Source organism: Oreochromis aureus, linkage group 11 (genome assembly GCF_013358895.1).
Source record: "Oreochromis aureus strain Israel breed Guangdong linkage group 11, ZZ_aureus, whole genome shotgun sequence".
Lineage (NCBI taxonomy): Eukaryota > Metazoa > Chordata > Actinopteri > Cichliformes > Cichlidae > Oreochromis > Oreochromis aureus.
The window spans coordinates 19,622,308-19,642,682 of NC_052952.1; the positions used below are offsets into that span (position 1 = coordinate 19,622,308).

Sequence of the window (20,375 nt, forward strand, 5' to 3'; positions counted from 1 at the left end):
GTGTTAGTTTTCCGCCACACATAGCGTTTTGCATTTTGGCCAAAAGTTCCATTTGGTCTCATCTGACCAGAGCACCTTCTTCCACATGTTTGCTGTGTCCCCACATGGCTTGTGGCAAACTGCAAACGGGATTTCTTATGGTTTTCTGTTAACAATGGCTTTCTTCTTGCCACTCTTCCATAAAGGCCAACTTTGTGCAGTGCACGACTAATAGTTGTCCTATGGACAGATTCCCCCACCTGAGCTGTAGATCTCTGCAGCTCGTCCAGAGTCACCGTGGGCCTCTTGGCTGCATTTCTGATCAGCGCTCTCCTTGTTCGGCCTGTGAGTTTAGGTGGACGGCCTTGTCTTGGTAGGTTTACAGTTGTGCCATACTCCTTCCATTTCTGAATGGTCGCTTGAACAGTGCTCTGTGGGATGTTCAAGGCTTGAGAAATCTTTTTGTAGCCCAAGCCTGCTTTAAATTTCTCAATAACTTTATCCCTGACCTGTCTGGTGTCCAAATCCAATCGACAATCTGTGGCAAGATCTGAAAACTGCTGTTCACAAACGCTGTCCATCTAATCTGACTGAGCTGGAGCTGTTTTGCAAAGAAGAATGGGCAAGGATTTCAGTCTGTAGATGTGCAAAGCTGGTAAAGACATACCCTAAAAGACTGGCAGCTGGAATTGCAGCAAAAGGTGGTTCTACAAAGTATTGACTCAGGGGGCTGAATAATTACGCACACCCCACTTTTCAGTTATTTATTTGTAAAAAATGTTTGGAATCATGTATGATTTTCGATCCACTTCTCAAGTGTACACCACTTTGTATTGGTCTTTCACGTGGAATTCCAATAAAATTGATTAATGTTTGTGGCTGTAATGTGGCAAAATGTGGAAAAGTTCAAGGGGGCCGAATACTTTTGCAAGCCACTGTATTTAATATATCTTTCTCTCACATCTATTTAAAAATGTATGGTCGATCCTGTGACATTGCACTTAACTCTGAAAAAGCAGAAGCATGAAAACTGAGCAGATCTATTTTAGACTAAACAGCCTTTGAGAGCAATGCTGCACTTAATTGCTCTGGTAATGTAATATTGGATTAATCAGGATGATGGCTCACCGCTGAAATAATGACTTTTCAATTTCCAAACATTAGGTTTTAATGTTTCTAGTGGCTGAAATGCTCAACAAATGCAACACTGTGACCTGTGAGTCCGCCTGAGTGCACACCAAAACAGGAAAAACACTTTTTTTGGGGAGGAGTGTTATCATGCGAGCAAAGAGATGATAGGACATGAGGAGGCTGGGAAAGCACTCTTAACAGAAGCAGGGACCTTGCAGTTTGTAAACAAGCAATAATGAGCAAGAGACAGCCATGCTAATAAACATATTATAGAAATTATCACCTGCAACTTTGCCACATTAGAAACAATTTATATGAAGTGTAAGAAAAGCAGCTTTAATTTTAACTCTAGTAGTTGTAGATGACCTCTTGGTGTGCTCTGACCCTTTGCAGTTTTATAGCAGCTCGTGCACGCTGCAACTCCTGAGTTAAATATGCTTATTAGGAATGTTTTTAATTGGCTGAACCTTGAAATCGTGTTGGGTTAAGTTAGCAGAAAATAGTGGCTGAGAAATGAATGAGTGGGATGTGCAGCATGAATTAAAGTTTTAACTTTTGAAGATTTTTTTGTCACAAGATTGTAAGATTAAAAGAAGAAGAAGTTACAAGTCCAGCTGTGTAGGAAACATTGTAGCAACTGTGGAAATGTCTGGCTGATGCTTCAATCCACATGCCGGGACGGTATCACCCTTGTTTCCCGCGTGGAACCTCTGGTAAGGTTTCGCCCTCACGGACAGGCGTGACCTTCTTAACACATCACCAGGTGATGATGGGAGGACAGACAGAAGCCTTGCTGCGCTAAAACACAGAAGCCCGCACAGCTTCTCTGCTCACGGTCCGACCCGGTCTTCTGACGTTGTTTTCCCCTCCCCCTTCTCGCCTCTCCTCCCTCTCTACCTGACAGTCCTGGCACTGTGAAAAGTTCAGAGCTGTCAGGGGGAATGTCAGACGAACTGCGTAGAGCTATCTGCTGAGCACACACATTAACCCCCCCAACACACACACACACACACACACACACACACACACACACACACACACACACACACACACACACACACACACAAGAGTCATTTTCTTACTCCCTCTTATCTCGAAGTAGACAGACGTATGAACTGTGGAATTTATCACCTGCACACTTAATTATTATAAACCATTTTTTAAAATAGCTTTCCAGCACTCTTATATCTAAAAAATCTGTGTCAGAACAAGATCGTTTTTTCGTCACAGATTTAAAAGAAAGGATTTTATTATTTGTTTGTTTGCTAATTTAAAAAAACTTTGGTGTTTAAATATTATTTTTTATGTGCCAGACAACAAGACTGTATATGATATTTGTATGTATAGTGGTTAATGCATCTCATACATGAAAGCTTCCCAGTTCAATTCTGTGAGTGGACACAAACCCTGTCACAGAGTCCTAGAGCTGGTCTCAATCCTCAGATCTTGTAAAGGACATTTGTAAAAATCTGTCCTGGAGTCACCTTAGAATAAGGGGGTAAGTGAAACTACAATCCCCACCCTCCCTAAAGAGTGTACATATGAAAAGAGGAGCAGTAAGCATACAACAAATGGAGCTCAGTGAGAAAAAAACTCGATTCTGTCCTGGGCCACTGTGTCACTCTCTACAAGAGTCTACAATTTGAGATTTTAAAAAAAAATTGAAATTTTTATGTTAAGCCTTCACATAAATGGGTACTGATGGCTTTATATTGGTAGTTAGTGGTAAAGTCTACTGAGAGCACGAAGGAAACCAAATATGTGAAAGCCTATGTCTAAACAGACCATTTCCCACTGGATAGTAGGAGCAATTGCCCTGGCCTATATTAGCAGGGATCTTCACATTTGCTCAGTTTTATGGGCTAGATGTAACGGGACCAAACTTGGCACATTTAGTCCTCAGTGCAGGTTCTTCCCAGATGACGATGAAAGACAACTTAAGGTTATGTATTTAACCTTGGTTCTCTGAGTAGCATGAGCGAGTGTCTCACCAAACCGCCCTCCTTGCGATGGAAGTGAGGAAGAGGTGGGCTTGTTTTGAAATACATGTGACGCTATGTCAGCCTATTATATAGGGAGGCTCTAGCCCTCCAGACATGGGCATCACTTAGCCAGCCTGTAAGGGCTGTTGATCCGAGTTGTGGCAAGCTGTGGTGAGTTGATCTGAGTATGTACTAATGGAAAAGGAGGTAATGTGTCCACCTGGAGGAGGGGGGAAAAAATTATACAGGACAAAAACTATTGCTAGGCCCCAGCGAGATTTGAACTCGCGACCCCTGGTTTACAAGACCAGTGCTCTAACCACTGAGCTATAGGGCCTTTGCTGAAGTAACACCCATGGATACACTACATGAAGATAATCAGACCATTGCTCAAGTGTGTGGGTGTGAACTGAACTTGATCAACCAGTTAAAGGAGTGCCCTGGGCTTTAGTATCCAACACCAGCTGCCTTGTGTTCAGAAACCATTCATATTACTTTGCTGGTCAACCTTTATTTCACACACACTTTACTGCAGTACATTGATTTCCACATCCCCAAATATCCCCCACACAGAAAGTATCTAAGATTTGCTTTCCAGGGGATAGCATATGAGTTTGTGGTCCTGCCTTTTGGCCTCTCACTGAACCTCTTACAAGGGTGTTTGTAAAATGAACTGACGCAGCAGTGGCCCTGCTCAGGCAAAAGGCTTTCGGGTAGCCACATACTTCGATGACTGGCTGGTGGCAGCCCCCAACTGCCAGGAGTTGGAATGTCACACAAATGCTCTTATACACCACCTGGGGAATTTGGAATTTCAGATAAATGTGGAAAAGAGCACGCTGAGACCAACAACGCACTACTTTCATAGGGGTCAGGTCCAGACTTCTCTGGGTCAGAGCATTTTTGTCTTCAAAGAGAACATTGGCCATACAGTCATCCCTAGCACTGTTTCACAGAGGCAACACAAGTTCTCCTCAAACAGTGCCAGAGGCTGCTAGGCCTGATAGCTTCCTCTGTGGTGGCGATGCCACTGGACATGGGACTTTCAGAGGTGGGTGGGCTCACAGGGACTAGACCCTCACTGTGACGGCCACCGTCACAGTGAGTGAACAGTCTCCCCAGACTGTTCACTCACGTTCCACGAGTATAAGAAACCAGGTTTTCTGTCTCAGAGTGTTACTGTGGGGAGCCATCCCCGACCCGACTGAGGCCAGGAAAGGCTCCCTGGCCTCAGTTAGGCAATTGGGGAATGTGGGGGGGCGTGGTTTGTGGCGCGGCTGCAGGGGAGACCAACACACTCCAACAGCAATCACGCCTCACCTGCTTAAAAAGAGTGAACTGGGTCCTAAGGTTGTTGTTGTTGTGTATGTGTGGCTGACAGCTGAAAAGCTGCTGCCAGGGACTGGAAAAGCAGCAACCGGGAAATAAAGTGTGCATAATGAGCAAATATGTGGTTGGGTCCGTCCTTACTGCCACAAGCGCTTTTCCCACTGGATAGTAGGAGCAATTGCCCTGGCCTATTCTAGCAGGGGTCTTAAGCCTCCTGCCGGCTTGTGTGCACATTCCACTAAGGGTCTGGCAACCTCATGGACTCTCTTTTTAAGCAAGTTTCTGTCCAGGCCATGTGTGAAGCTGCATCCTGTGCCTCTCCTCCCACATTTGCTAGGTTTCACAGGCTAGATATAACGGCACCTAACCAGGCGCATTCAGTCCTCAGTGTGTGCTCTTCACAGGTGGGAGCTTCTTCTCTGTGAAGTACTACTGGGGACAGTTGTCTTCTTAACAGGGATGTCTGGCAATCTGGGAGTTAGAATTTCTCCCCTAGTGTGAAAAAAAATGAATAAAATGAATGCTAATAAAGAGAACTTAAGGTTATCTCTATAACCCCGGTTCTATGAGTAGTATAAGCGAGTGTCTCACCACACCACCCTCTTTGCTAGGGAAGTGAGGAAAAGGTGGCCTTGTTTTGAATTGCATCTGACGCTATGTCAGCCTATTATATAGGGCGGCTCTAGCCTCTCCTGACATGGGTGTCACTTAGCCAGCCTGTAAGGGCAGGCGTAATGGCATTTGAGCTTCTGATGAGGCCATGCAGCCCACTTTCTGTGGTACTTGATTGTAATGGAAAACCAGTCATTCCGAGTCGTGGCAAGCTGTGGCGAGTTGATCTGAGTAGGTATTAATGGAAAAGGGGGTAATGTGTCCACCTGGAAGAGGGGGAAAAAATTATACAGGACAAAAACTATTGCTAGGCCCCAGCGAGATTTGAACTCGCGACCCCTGGTTTACAAGACCAGTGCTCTAACCACTGAGCTATAGGGCCTTTGCTGAAGTAACACCCATGGATACACTTCATAAAGACAACCGGACCATGGCTCAAGTATGGGTGTGAACTCTGAACTTGATCAACTAGTTAAAGGAGTGCCCTGGGCTTTAGTATCCAACACCAGCTGCCTTGTGTTCAGAGGCCATTACATTACGTTGGTGGAAACCTTAATTTAACACACACTTTACTGTGGGACGTTGATTTCCACATCCCCATATATCCCCAACACAGAAAGTATCTAGGATTTGCTTTCAAGGGGATAGCCTATGAATTTGTGGTCCTGCCTTTTGGCCTCTCACAACGGTGTTTGTAAAATGCATCGAGGCAGCAGTGGCCCTGCTCACAGAAAAGACTTTTGGGTAGCCACATACTTCGATGACAGCCCCCAACTGCCAGAAGCTGGCTTGTCACACAAATGCTTTTATACACCCTAGCACTGTTTTGCAGAGGCAACACAAGTTATCCTCAAACAGTGCCAGAGGCTGCTAGGCCTTTTAGCTTCCTCTGTAGTGATAATGCCACTGGACATGAGGCTTTCAGAGGTGGGTGGGCTCACAGGGACTAGACCTTCACCGGGACTAGAACCTGACCATGATGGCCCTTATAATATGAAGGTCAGTGTGACACTCAACCCCACCTTTATCCCAAAAGTTCAGTTTCAGCTGGCTGCAGGTTTCCCCAACCTTATAAATGGTACTTTGCACAATAACTGAAACGAACCTACTGAATGAACAATAAGCTGTGAGGTCAGTTGCTTGATCATTAATATGCAAATTGTCATGACCATTGATCAACAACCACTGATCAAAGCCCATTGATCAAGACCATTGATCATTGATCAAAGGCCATTCATCAACTTACTTGTTGTGCGTCGGAAACTATCGGCCAGAAGAGAGAAGATACCACACCGAGGACAAGTGGGTGAAAGATTTGTCTGACAGACAACTCACCCAAGCAGTGAAAAACATACTTGCAAAAGGGTTGAACTTTGTTGGGGTTGAACTGAACTGTGATGCCGAGAAAAATCTACGAGTGGAACTGATCACAGCCACAGAAACAGAAATTTGAAACAACATTATTGAAGATGTGGAAGCAGAGCAACCAGGGACAAAAGTTTAGGCCTGTCTCAGCAATGCAAAGCCCCCAGCATCCAACATCAGCATGGAGGAGAGGAAGGCATTCACATCACTTAGTAATGACAACAACATAATTATCCTGAAACGAGACCCAGGAAGTGGTTACAGGAAGAGGGTGATAGATTGTCTGAAGCAGTTAGAATAAGACAGTTCTATTGACCGGACCTCATACCACAGGCTATACCCAGGGGAATCTACACCAAGTCTGTATGGTTTACCGAAGATACATATACACGGTTTGCCTTTAAGACCAATTGTCTGTATGATCAACTCGGTCACCTATAATATCTCTAAGTTTCTGGCTTCGATCCTCAACGCGTTGGTAGGCAGCTCTGAACACCACATCCAGAGCACCTTGGATTTTGTTAAGAAGGTGAGAGATGACCATCTATACTGCAGACTTCTCTCACAACTTCACCCAGTGCTTCCTGCTGAAGTTCTCTGACGACTCTGCAACAGTCGGCCTCATCACTGATGGGGACGATAAGGACTACAGAGAAGTGACCCAAGGCTTTGTGGACTGGTGCCAGCAGAACTACCTCCAAATCAACACTAGAGAAAGAAAACAGGGCAGAGCAGGCTGTACCTGCTCAGGTCTTTTGAAGTGAAGGTCCCACTCCTGAAGACCTTCTATGAATCTGTGGTGGCCTCAGCCATCTTTTACGGTGTGGTCTGCTGGGGCAACAGTTTAGCCCTCTTAGACTGGGAGATTTCCATCAGTAATGGGGGACATTTAAAAGCTAATGTGTACTGTAAACTTGCGGATACGGATCAGTATTTAAGGTCTGACTCTCATCGTCCACTTGAGCACAAACTGGGTCAAACTGGACGCTACAACATAGAGGGAACACCATCCCTACAGACACAGCGGCCACGGAAGCAGAAGACCATCAGGTCAAAAAGGCCCTGAGTAAATGTGGTTATCCCAGCTGGACATTTGTCAAAGCTGGGAAGGCACCTAAAGAAATCTCCAGGAGAGAAGGACAACTGAAACCTAATCAAAAACCCGTAGTGATCCCCTATGTTTCAGGAGTATCGGAACTGTTGAGACACATTTTTTCTAAACACAGAGTCTCTGTGGCTTTTAAACCCCAAAACACGCTGCGCCAAAAATTGGTCCACCCCAAGAATCACGTCCCCCGACACAGAGTAATATAGTATATGCTGCTAAGTGCCAGGAGGATTGCCATGATTTATACCTCGGGGAAACCAAACATTCTCTGGCAAAGCAGATGGCATAACACAGAAGAGCTAACTCGTCAGGCCAAGACTCCACAGTCTATTTACACCTACATGCCAGTGTTCAATGATGAGGATGTACATATCCTGGACAGGTAGGAACGCTGGTTTGAGCAGGGAGTCAAGTAGGCCGTTTACATGAAAAGGGAACAACCATCTCTGAATTGAGGAAGGGACCTAAGGGTAGGAGTCACGGTAACGTTAATGTGAGGAGCTGATGGACAAAGACAGCTCAGAGAGAAAAACTGCAGCTCGTTTCGTCTTTTCACGATTTTCACGATTCCGATTCCATTTTCGATTCTGTTTAACAATTCGATTCTTTATCGATTCTCTTATCGATTCTTTTTTAAAAAGGAGAACACTAAGGTCGATTAGCTTAGAACTTTGTTTTATATCTTCTCTTTGAACAAGATAGAAATTTAGGAGTAACATGGCCTTACAAACCCAACAGTGAGATCTTAAGAGATCCACAGCCTACGGCTCTTCAATGGGGTGTCACAGGGTCCCCAGGAAAAAAAATTGTAAATGTAAAATAATAAAATAAATATTCTTCTGTAGCAATAACAAAGTATAACATAAATTATTCTGTAGCAATTACACAAGAATATCCAGTAATGTCCCTGCCTACAATTAAACACATTCACTTACCGAAAATCGGGGGCATCTGCTGTGGCAAATGGGTGCAAGCCTTTGACCACAAACTTAGTCACTGCTCGGTGACATTCGTCTATCCTGGCCTGAAAGGAGACGCTACCGGTAGACTGCAGCGAGAATTGCCAGCATTTGAGCCAGCTCTCTCTCATCATGGTACCTAAATGCAGCGCACAGTAATGGCAGGTTTTGTAATAAGGCCGATCGCGCTAACATAATATGCACTGTTAGTTGATTATTTACCTGCCGTATTAACGGGAGAGGATGTGCAAACGTTACCGCTGCTGCTGGGTTGAGATTCATGAGTCCAGAGCGGAATTAAAAACACGACATTCATTTAAGGTCATCGCGTGTTTTGTGAGCAAATGCTTTTGCATATTCGTAGTCTTTCCTCCTTTAAATTAAATATCTACTTTGCAAGTATTGCAAGTTGCCCTGTTGTCATCCGTTCTCGTAAAGTATAACCAAACTTTTGAGGGTTTGAGCCGCTTAGGCGCCGTGTTTCCTGCCAGGTAAATGACGCTCCGCAACGTGGTGACATCATTCGGGGCGACTGGAATCGATAAAGGAATCGTTTGCAAAAATGGCAAACAATTCCAAGGAATTGAAACAGTGGAAACCAGTTCTCAACAAGAATTGGGTTTCGATACCCTAAGGCTACATCTTTCGCCATCTTACAATGCTGTGATTGCAGCCATTCCCCAACTCTCTGTGAATGGTACTCATGGCCATTAATCAGTGGTCTTTGATCAGTGCTTGTTGATCAATGGTAATGACAATTTGCATATTAATGATCAAGGAACTGACCTCACAGCCCATTGGTCATTCAGTGGGCTGGTTTTAGTTAATGTGCTATGTACTGTTTATAAGACTGGAGAAACCTGCAGTCAACTGAGACTGAAAAAGTCACTTGGATGAGTGACGAAACGTTTCTCCCATTGAAAACACTAAGTCCAGATGAACAGAATCAACCTTTTGAGATTTAATTATCTGGATGATTAAGAATGCATCAAGACTCTTTAAGGGAGTTTCTATCCAGGCGATGTGTGAAGCTGCATCCTGGGCCTCATCTCACACATTTGCTAGGTTTTACAGGTTAGATATAACAGCACCTAACCAGTCAGCCTATTATATAAGGAGGCCCTAGCCTCTCCTGACATGGACGTCACTTAGCCACCCTGTAAGGGCAGGCGTAAGGGCATTTGAGCTTCCGATGAGGTCACACAGGGGGTGTTCCTGTAGTGAGACACTCACTCATGCTACTCAGAGAACCGGGGTTATATACATAACCTTAAGTTTACTTTCAGTTCTTGATGAGTAAAGGTACAGTATAGCCCCTTTTCCATCACTGCCTACTTGGATCGACAACACTTTTTTCAGAGATTTCCATTAGGTCATAGCACTTGGTACCAGGTACTAAAATGAATACCTGCTTGGCCGGGGTTCCAAAGCGATCTGAGCAGGTACTAAACTTTGACATCATCAAACTGCATGCCACTGATTGGCTGTTCAGTGGCGTCACTCGATGAGTGACTAGAGCCTTTCACATTCATGAAATTCAAAACCACCATTTTTGAAACCTGAAAACGAGAGAAATGGCTACAAAAATCAGCACCATTGTCCCCAACTCACAGACCGAACAGCAGGTGTATAGTCACCTCGACCTTTGTTGTAGTGTTTGTTACGCCTACCAATTACGCCATGGGATGCTCAACGAGTTGCTATAATGACCACCACGCACTTTCTGTGGTACTTGATTGTAATGGAAAACCGGTCATTCAGAGCCATGGCAAGCTGTGGTGAGTTGATCTGAGTAGGTACTGGGGGTAATGTGTCCAGTGAGAGTGGGGGGAAAAAATATACAAGACAAAAACAATTGCTAGGCCCCAGCGAGATTTGAACTCGCGACCCCTGGTTTACAAGACCAGTGCTCTAACCACTGAGCTATAGGGCCTTTGCTGAAGTAACACCCATGGATACACTACATAAATACAACCGGACCATGGCTCAAGTATGGGTGTGAACTCTGAACTTGATCAACCAGTTGAAGGAGTGCCCCAGGCTTTAGTATCCAACACCAGCTGCCCTGTGTTCAGAGGCCATTCACATTACATTGCTTTACTGCGGGAGGTTTATTTCCACATCCCCATAGATCCCCCAAACAGAAAGTATCTAAGATTTGCTTTCCAGGAGATAGCATATGAGTTTGTGGTCCTGCCTTTTGGCCTCTCACAACAGTGTTTGTAAAATGCACCGAGGCAGCAGTGGCCCTGCTCAGGCAAAAGGCTTTCGGGTAGCCACATACTTCGATGACTGGCTTGTGGCAGCCCCCAACTGCCAGGAGGTGGAATGTCTTATACACCACCTGGGGAATTTGGGATTTCAGATAAATGTGGAAAAGAGCACACTGAGACCAACAACGCACTACTTTCATAGGGGTCAGGTCTAGACTTCTCTGGGGGAGAGCATTTTTGTCTTCAAAGAGAACATTGGCCATACAGTCATCCCTAGCACTGTTTCACAGACGCAACAGAAGTTTTCCTCAAACAGTGCCAGAGGCTGCTAGGCCTGATAGCTTCCTCTGTAGTGATGATGCGACTGGACATGGGACTTTCAGAGGTGGGTGGGCTCACAGGGACTAGACCCTCACCGTGACGGCCACCATCATGTAAGTCTCCCCACATTGTATACCTGAGCTCCACGAGTGTAAGAAACAAGATTTTCTGTCTCAGAGTGTTACCATGGGGTTGGTTTCAGCCAGGAAGGTAAAATTTCTGTCCTTGAAGACAGCTCTATTGATTGTTTTAGCTTCGGCTAAGTTTGTAGGAGAAATTCACGCTCTTTCAGTGTAGAGGTTGTGCATTCAGTTCTCCCCAAATAATATGAAGGTGTGCCACTCAGTATGTATGCCACTCAACACCGTCTCTATCCCAAAAGTTATTGGCACATGTTCCCCTGTGGAACTGCCAGCCTTTTACCCGCTGCCTTACTCTTAAGAGGAACAGCGGTTGCATACCTTGTTTCCAGTCTGTACTCTGCATATTCATATGGACCCAGAGTTTTAGACAAAGCGACCAGCTGTTTGTATCTTGGGCTAAACCATTTATAGGAAAGCCTGTGTCTAAAGAGTGCTTTTCCCACTGGATAGCTGGCCTATTCTAGTGGGGGTCTCAAGCCTCCTGCTGGCCTGTGTCCACATTCCACTAAAGGTCTGGAAACATCATGGACTCTCTTTAAGGGAGTTTCTGTCCAGGCCATGTGTGAAGCTGCATCCGGTGCCTCACCTCAGACATTTGCTAGGTTTAAGAGGCTAGATATAACAGCACCTAACCAGGCGCATTCAGTCCTCAGTGCATGTTCTTCACAGATGGGAGTTTCTCCCCTGTAAAGTACTACTGGGGACAGTTTTCTTCTTAACAGAGATGTGTGACAATCCGAGAGTTAGTATTTCTCCCCTAGTGTGACACAAAATGAGTACTGTGTCTGTGAGTGTCTCACCAGAACATCCTCCTTGCTAGGGAAGTGAGGAAAGGGGTGGCCTTGTTTTGATGTCAGCCTATCATATAGGGAGGCCCTAGCCTCTCCTGACATGGGCCTAAGTAAAGGTACAACATGTGTCCACCTTGAGGAGGGGGGGGGGGGGGGGGATTTACAGGTTCAAAATAATTGAAAGGCCCCAGCGAGATTCGAACTCGCGACCCCTGGTTTACAAGACCAGTGCTCTAACCACTGAGCTATAGGGCCCTTGCTGGAGTAACACCCATGGATACACTACATAAAGACAACAGAACAAGCATGGGTGTGAGCCCTGAACTAGATCAACCAGGTAAAGGACCGCCCCAGGCTTTGGTATTCAACACCAACTTCCTCTGTTCAGAAACCATTCACATTATGTAGCTGGAAAGCTTAATTTCATCAACTCTTTACTTTACTGCCCTTTAGGCAACTCAAAGTCCAGACGAGGGCGTTCATTTCGGGACTCTCAGTCTCAGCTGCTCTTGAACATCCCTCAACGCACCCAGAGCCAGTGTAAGTGCTTGTGCACACAAACACACCTTTATTTATCAAATACAAGTTTCAACAAAAGTTATTAAATACTTCTCTTTTTCAGTGAGCGGTATAGACTGTGTGCCTTTGACTGACACCATGAATCAAGCCAAGCTCTACTCTTACCACCTGAGACCACATAGCGCAGGACAGGGGACACGAGGCCGGGGAAAACATTGAACACACACACATACGCGCAAACATACACACACACACACACACACACACTTCATGTTCTTTGATGTTTTCTCAGCTGGCTGGCAGTCTTGCCTCTATAGAATTACTCTACGCATTGTTCACTCAATGTGCCAAGTTTTCTAAAATTAAGCCATATGACATCAGAGCCGTGACCTCACAGGGTGGGGTTAAGTCTACAGAAAATGGTGTGTGTAAAAGATAACCTTTCATCCATTGTGGAAGGAACACATACACACTCCATCTCCCTCCTTCTCCGTCGCTGTCGCACACACACTGAGATAACCTTTCCTCCCGTTGTGGAGAATGAGGCAGTCTATCAACAGCCAGTCATAGAGATAGCCCACCTGCAGCCACCGAGACACAAACACACACACACACCACACACACTCTAGTCTTAAAGTGCTTTCCCTCTCAAAAGTATTATTTGTGAACTATGCTGTTTTTACTGTTCTTTTTTTATTTGCACAGAACAATCTTTATTATGTACTTTTATAAATATATACTGGATGTTTTAATAATGTGTTATTAAAAAAAATGTGAAAAATAAAAACTAAAACAAAAGAAAGAGTCCTCTGATTTAACTTCATTTTGCCTTTATTCTGCTTACCCCGCACTCTTTTCCTTTTAATACAAAGTCACTTAAGTAGCCACTGGACCACCGTTCAGTATTAACAACACTCACAAAAGCAAATACACAGTTACCAGGGCTGTGAATAAAACAGTAAAGAAGAAAGAAAGAACAAGAATGTGGAGTACTTTGAAAAAAAAAAAAAAGTTCTCATTGTCTTCTGTATGAAAGTGTGACCATGTGTACTTGTCAGTACTGAGCCCTGCGTGTTGTCATTGTGACTGTAACATGTTTGGGAGGCTAAACTGAGCAACACACCACGTACTGTTGGGCACATCCGTTAGTATATGTCTCGAAGGCCCAGATTTCCACGGTGAGCAGACGAGCCGTGAGCCACGGTGACGCTGTAACAGTACAGCAGGTCTGTCAGCCACTGCTCCCTGGTTGCACCCCGGGAGAACCTCTGAAACACACACACACAAAGTAATCAGGTGATCAGTCTCCATCCGTGTCATTCAAATGCCTTCAATTGAATATGCCTGCATCTGTGTGGGCGCGTTTACCGTGAGGTGCTGGAGGATTTCTTGCAGCATAGTGGTGTTGGCCAGCAGCTGGCTGTGGAGCGACGTGTGCTGCAGCAGCATGGAGAGGATCTGTCCGAGCTGCGGCAGCTCCTCCTCGTTCAGATTGGGAACACGCAACGACTGCAGGACAACCCGCAGCAGGCGAGGAATACTGCTCAGTGCTGTCACGCACGCACCCCAAATTGCTTCCCTGCAAATGTCAAGCAAGGGTGTTAACACATTCGATCAAAATCAATCAGCACAGATCACTGAAAGAGTTTTAAGTACACCTTTTGTGGTTGGTTTCAGTAGGTGCCTCCTGCTGCAGGGTGAGGAGCAACGACAACAAGCTGAGGCAGCACTGTGACAAAAAGCGCAACACGGGCTCAAGGGGCAGGACTGAGAGATCCAGCAGTCTGGATACAGCTCTCAGCAGCCCGGCCGCCATGCTGTCGGAAACCACCCCTAACTTGGTCTGAAACAGACACACACACAAAAAAATACACCTGAAGTATAAATAAAATAAAACTGAGCAATAAACAAACTTTACGTAAAAAAAATCAGTGTGATTTACTGCATGCTTAATAACAACAGTCTCTTACCAGGTAGTTGCAAATGCCAGTTTGTAAGACGTCAAAGCACTGAGACTTTGAGCCCAGAGTTTCCAGACAGTGGCACACTTCCTATAAATCAAACAGTTACTTTGGTTATGACCATATCCATACATGTGTCTCACTGATGTAATGATTTCAAACTCCGAATGTGTGACTGAGGAATCTGACTGCAGATATGTAACCACATGAGCTCTAAAACAGATGCTCCAGGGTTAACAGATTTTCTGCTCTAATTTTTATCTTTTTAAAAAAAAAATCTTTTTATTTTGTTGCATTCTTCACAAATACATATACTCAAGAGTATAAGAGTAGGTACAAAAACAAAACAAAAACAGGGAGAAGAAAACTAGGTATATAACTGGATTACATACATCAGTTTCTCCCAATTTATTGTAAATTGATCAGCCCATAATATTTGAGGAAAAAGTAATTCTCTCAGTTTCTTGAATATTACTCACTATGGCAATCCATTTATTCTCAGCTGGGGGTTCAGATTTAAACATTTTACAGGTTACTGCTAAAATCCTTAATAAGTATTTATCTTTGACAGGTAAACTGCTCGTAATTGTACAAAAAAGAAAAATGACTCTCTCTTCCAAATAACAGTCTGCACTGCCCTTGTTACCTCCTTCCAACTTATTTTTTTAAATATTTTAACTCCATGGTGGCCCATAAAAAAAAGAAAGAATACAGAAAGAATGCAGTATTCCTGATTGTCACTTGACCACCAAAGATATGACATACAAATGACTTTTACTTTCAGTTTCACCATTTTCACTTTCCAGATTGTCAGCAAGCGAGTGGTTTCAGGCCTAAACCGCCGACATGCCACTAACTTTTTAAAAGTGAAAAATAAGGCTCAGCTTTCCGTCATTAACTTGAAATCCAAATCAAATTTCTCATTAACTTTTATCAAATTTAGGTGCGTGTGTGTGAGCCGGTGTGTGTCTGAACGGTGCACCTGTTGGCATTCTCGCCGTCATTAAAAACAATCCCATCTCATTAGCCGAACCAGAGTTGACACAGTCCGTCCTTAATGCCGCCCCCCCTTCCTCCTATCCTCACCAAGCGTCCCCCTCCGCTCCCCCTTCCTTCCACTTCCCTGTGATTGACTCAGACAGGGAGATGAGAGAGGTAGGATCTGAGACCTTAATTGAGGAGCTGAATTAGTGATTATAAGCCCCCCACTTGCTCACACACTCACACACTCTTGCCCCAGGGCACAGTTACGTTAACGGTAATTTCTGTGCAGAAATGTCACTCTCCCATCATGCCATGGGCTCTCATTAGCATTTGTGCATATCCACTATGCCCGATAACCAAGCATCTCCAACCTGCGCAACGCGATAAACGTTCCCCTCTCAGCCGGAGTGCAACGATAAAGCTTCCACCCTCTGAGCTCTATAGGACAGACGGAGAGAGACCGGGGGGACCGACAGACCACAGCTGTGTCCAGAATATCAAAACAATGTCTTTTCTACCCCTTCCTTCACATGCAAGTCTGGGTCTCCTCCAGATTTATTTCTAATGTTAAATGTAAGGGTTTCAGTGTGGGATTAAAAAGGTGAACAGTGAACACACCTCAACAATGTCCCAGTGGTGGGTGAACTGCTCCAGCGGGGTGGGGTAGAGGCTGAGAGGTGAAAGAGCGGAGGGAGGCAGGACACTGTCATCCTCTGCCTCCTGCAGGGAGGCGAGCTGTTCGGACGAGAAGCCTATGAGGGTGGAGAACAGGAAGCTGAAATAGTCCATGTCCTGCAATGCCGCTTCCTGGCTCCCAGCTGTCCAGCTGCTCAGAGGGGACCTGGAGAACATAATCAGTGATCATGTTACACAATCAAAAACCCTGAATTGTGATTTGAATCTCAGGCTTTGTAAATTTTGAAAGTTCTCACATTTCAAACACTTTAGGATTATTCATGATTTGATTTCAGTGTTCTTCTATTTTCAAGAATATTAAGAATAACAGCACACTGAAATATAGTTATGAAAACTTCTTCCTTGCCCTGTGGGGGGGGGGGGGGTATAGATTTGTAACAGTGAGAAATGTGTGTGAATAACAGGGTGTTTCATAAAGCCCGGGAGACACATGCAGACCGTCTTCTCAATACTCCATGACGATCCTGCATTCCAGCCTCAAAAAGAGCTCTTTGTACAACACTCAAGACACACACACACACACCATCCCATATGAACTCAGTACTCCCACCACTCAAAATTTGTATAACACTGCCCCACTGACATAAGAATAAGGTCAAACATGGCAGCACACACATATCATCACAGAGAAAGGTTAACTGGGGATGATAATAGAACAAAATATAATAAAAACCTGGTTTAATTGTCATAAGGAAGTTGAATATCAAAAATACAGAATATTCATCTCAGTTTATGTCAACAAGCAGGTAATAGGTCATAAAAACTGTCACTGATTTGTCTGTGAAAGAGCAACACTGCCATCTGATGGTGATCAGGCAGAGCGCCGTTTGTGTGCCTGTGTGCCAGCAACCATCTGCTGTCAAACACAAATGTGTTCATGTGCTTTCCAAAGCGGGTCTGAAAGCTCACCTAAGATGTATGATACGAATCAGAGAGGCGGCGAGGCTGGCAGAGATTCGTCCAGCAGTGCAGCAGCTGCTCAGATTGGCCAGAAGAGGCTGGGACATCTTGGGGAGGAAGTAGAGCAGCTGCACCATTCGCTGCTGGGACTCTGATGGTAAGAGCACCACGACCCCATCCTGTGGATCTTCACAGACAAACAGAGACGCACAAGTCACGTGTAATTATGGAGAGACAGCAATGCCGCGCACCCTGTGGGGATTTAACGAGGAGCTCTATCTGGAAAATTAGGACCAATACTTGGAAAACCAGACTATGTTGGGACCAGTAAAAGAGACAGACGAAAGACATAACTACTACAGTAAGGGCTCAGATAATGCGTCTGTGTGCGTGGTGTTCTGTCCGTCTCTGACGCACATGCTGATGTCAGAAGCTCTCAGACAAAAGGAGTCTTGTGATGGTGAATTGCTGGCTCTGCGGCAGTTTCTATCAGAAACACCCCCCTTCCCTTCCCAACCCCTTCTGTTACACACCAGCTAACTATCTGACCATTCTCTGAGCTGCTCTTATGGACGGGTTTCCAGCATAGTACAAAGTTGCCTGTGGTGGCTAACACAGCGTTATAGTGCCTCCTATGGGAACTACTCTAGTCAGAGAGTCACAGTTTTTGGAGGTCTGTATACCTTTGCTAGACCTGTGCATGCAACATAAGGAGAAATGACAGGGAAAAAAAAAGCTTCTACGCTTCTTCTTTTGGGTTAATTTTGTGATTCCCACCTCTGATTGCAAATTAATGTATTTCTACACCTACAGTATTTTTCCCTAGTCGTGAAGTGTCTGTAACCTCGGAGCGTTATTCCCTCAGTTTGGTCTTTTCCACACACAAAAGTTCAAGAGAACTAAAGTCGATCAAGAGCTGCAAGAATTTGTATTTTGTAGAAGAGGGTTAAACTGTAAAAATAAAAACTCCTTCGAGGATACCATTGTTCACATTTTGGATAAAGTAGACAGATGGTTTGAAAGAGGAGTGAAAGAAGCCATCTATGTCCACTGTGAACGACCATCCTTGAACAGAGGTGGTGGCTTGCAACATGATCCACTGCCACCTACAATCCAGTTTTGAGATCTCTTCCCAGGCACCTTAACGCCCACTCACATCTTGCATCAATTGATCTCAATAAGTCACATGATTGTTTCACCCGAAACCTGTGCTGATAATGACCCCACACCCTTTTCCACACCTTGGCTCATGTGATGAGACACATGATCAACAGTGAGCCAACAACCTTCTTAAGGGACAACTCCCACTAGGGCCTAAATACCTCTCCACCATTTGGTCTGAGGAACGAAAACAAAAAACACAAGGAGAAACTAACAACAGGTCAGTAATATGATTTGGTATAAAAAAAAAAGAGCCTCTTAGAGAGGTAGAGGTTCATCTGCCATGGAAATGATGGCACGGGCTCAGGAACACTTCCAGAAATCTTTGTCTAAGAACACAGTTCACCATGCCGTCCACAAGTGCAGGTTAAAGCTCTTTCATGCATATGTGCAGATGATCTACAAACACTGCTGTCTTTTCAGATGGACTGATACAAACTGAAAAAGAGTCCAGTAGTTAGATAAATCAAAATTCAAAATTCTTTTTGAAAACACAAATGGACACCATGTCCTTCAAAATAAAGAGGAGAGAGATAATCTAGCTTGTTGTCAGTGCTCAGCCTGCATCTCTGAAGGTATGGCAGTTTGCACATGCAAAAAGGGACCATCAACGCTGAAAGGTATATATAGGTTTTAGGGTAACATGTTCCCAATCAGATGATGGGGTTTTTCCCCCCCAGGATAGGCCTTACATACTTACATAAAGACACTCTTAAAAAAATAAAAAAAAATAAAAAAATAAAAGATCTTTACGAGCAACAGTGATACCATTTTTCAGAAAACTGATTGAGTAGACGGTTATTTCATACCTGCTGATCTCTAATTTGGAACAGGCTACATCCACACGTACACAGGTATTTTTGAAAAAGGAGATTTTCCGTTTCCGTTGAAAAAAAAAAAAAAAAAGTCCACATGTGCAGTTTTGAAAAAAATATCTCCGTCCACATGTAAACGCTAAAAACGAAATGTTGGCCAATCAGAAGTCTAGAAGCCCGGGAGGGAAAGACTAAACAGGGTTTTGTGTCCTCAAAAAACCTTAAGCACAAATAAGCATAAATAAATTTAATTAAAAAAAATTTAATTTATTCAAAACCGACATCAGGATTTGGGTTGTGAGAGCATCTGTGTTGAATGTAGAAGCCACATCCGAAGTTCACTCTGATGCCTCTGTCTTTCTAAATGGAGGGACAATAACTGCGTGTATATGCAAGCGTGGAAAAACTGCAAATAGTAAGATTAACAGCAACAGTATTTTGTCTCTATCCGCCATTGTATAAATTTATTTCATGTAAACAATAACGTGTCACACAGCATGACGTCAAAAACAGCGTACACCTTTGACGTTGCGTGAGTAAATCTCAGTTTTCCTCGTCCACACCTAAACGCAAAAACTGAGTTTTCAAAAATCTCCACCCTGCCAGGAGTTTTTAAAAATGTCAGTTTTCAGTGAACCAAAACGCCATTTACATGTGGATGAAAGGCCCAAACACGGAAAAATCTGCGTTTTCAAAAATATCCGTGTACGTCTGGACGTAGCCATAATCTGTGCAGGTTAGGTCCGCATCATAAGTAACCATAGCGAAGTATCCTGGAAATAAGTGAACCACCTCCATAATACTGAAAACTCAGGACTAAACTTGAGGGAACCTTTAACAGTCCAAATCCTGCTTCGTTGTACAGATCTCTGGTAGCAGGAGTCACATCATGACAGATTACACACTTCAGAGTTTTTTTCTAAGGGGTCTCAGTTCTCAAGTATGATTGCTCCATTTGCACCCCCACCCCAAAAAACATTTCACAAGTGGCCCCAAACATTATGATCACTGCATTTTCATGCTCACCATACAGCGTGCAGGCATGCGTCTGCAGACTGCTGAGCAGGTCTTTGTTGCCTCGAGAAGCAGCGGCCTGGATGGAAAGGATGAGCTGCGCAGACAGCATTGGGTTACGGTGGCCCAACTGGGACAACTGCACAGGAAGAGATGCCAACCAGCGAGACAGCACCTTGCTCCTTCAGAGAGACACAAAAAGGGCATGTTAACCCAAGGCCACCACATCAAGGCCTGATGTTATTACACAACTGTTACAGTTCTTACATCTGAGCACAAGTTAATGTGACCACCAAAGTGAGACAGATTTATTTTTACACTACATTTCGTTTACGAGCAAAAATAAAACTATTCAGGGAAGGCACAGATGTGATAATGGGTAGTTTTGATTT

At 44.3% G+C, this 20,375-nt stretch overlaps 2 protein-coding genes and 4 non-coding genes across 9 annotated transcripts in view; 1 reads left to right on the forward strand and 5 right to left on the reverse strand.

Moving 5' to 3' along the window:
- The window catches only part of invs (inversin), a 36,527-nt gene extending 23,295 nt beyond the window's left edge, over positions 1-13,232 (forward strand). For both annotated transcript variants that reach the window (XM_031754033.2, XM_039619407.1), the window contains exons 18-19: positions 12,387-12,473; positions 12,556-13,232. In XM_031754033.2, coding sequence (XP_031609893.1) covers positions 12,387-12,473; positions 12,556-12,671 — 203 coding nt within the window. In that variant the 3' untranslated portion in view covers positions 12,672-13,232. The remainder of the gene's footprint in view (positions 1-12,386; positions 12,474-12,555) is intronic.
- trnat-ugu lies at positions 3,357-3,429 on the reverse strand. Its single transcript has one exon. It is a non-coding gene; the product is annotated as a tRNA-Thr (tRNA).
- On the reverse strand, positions 5,343-5,415 carry trnat-ugu. Its single transcript has one exon. It is a non-coding gene; the product is annotated as a tRNA-Thr (tRNA).
- trnat-ugu lies at positions 10,326-10,398 on the reverse strand. Its single transcript has one exon. It is a non-coding gene; the product is annotated as a tRNA-Thr (tRNA).
- On the reverse strand, positions 12,116-12,188 carry trnat-ugu. Its single transcript has one exon. It is a non-coding gene; the product is annotated as a tRNA-Thr (tRNA).
- Positions 13,233-13,265: 33 nt separating the features above from the next.
- Positions 13,266-20,375, reverse strand: part of tex10 (testis expressed 10) — a 35,194-nt gene continuing 28,084 nt past the window's right edge. For all 3 annotated transcript variants that reach the window (XM_039619410.1, XM_039619409.1, XM_039619408.1), the window contains exons 10-16: positions 19,996-20,165; positions 17,003-17,180; positions 16,016-16,238; positions 14,423-14,503; positions 14,111-14,295; positions 13,821-14,031; positions 13,266-13,720 (exon numbers count right to left, since the gene is read on the reverse strand). In XM_039619410.1, the coding sequence (XP_039475344.1) occupies positions 13,598-13,720; positions 13,821-14,031; positions 14,111-14,295; positions 14,423-14,503; positions 16,016-16,238; positions 17,003-17,180; positions 19,996-20,165 (1,171 nt within the window). In that variant the 3' untranslated portion in view covers positions 13,266-13,597. The remainder of the gene's footprint in view (positions 13,721-13,820; positions 14,032-14,110; positions 14,296-14,422; positions 14,504-16,015; positions 16,239-17,002; positions 17,181-19,995; positions 20,166-20,375) is intronic.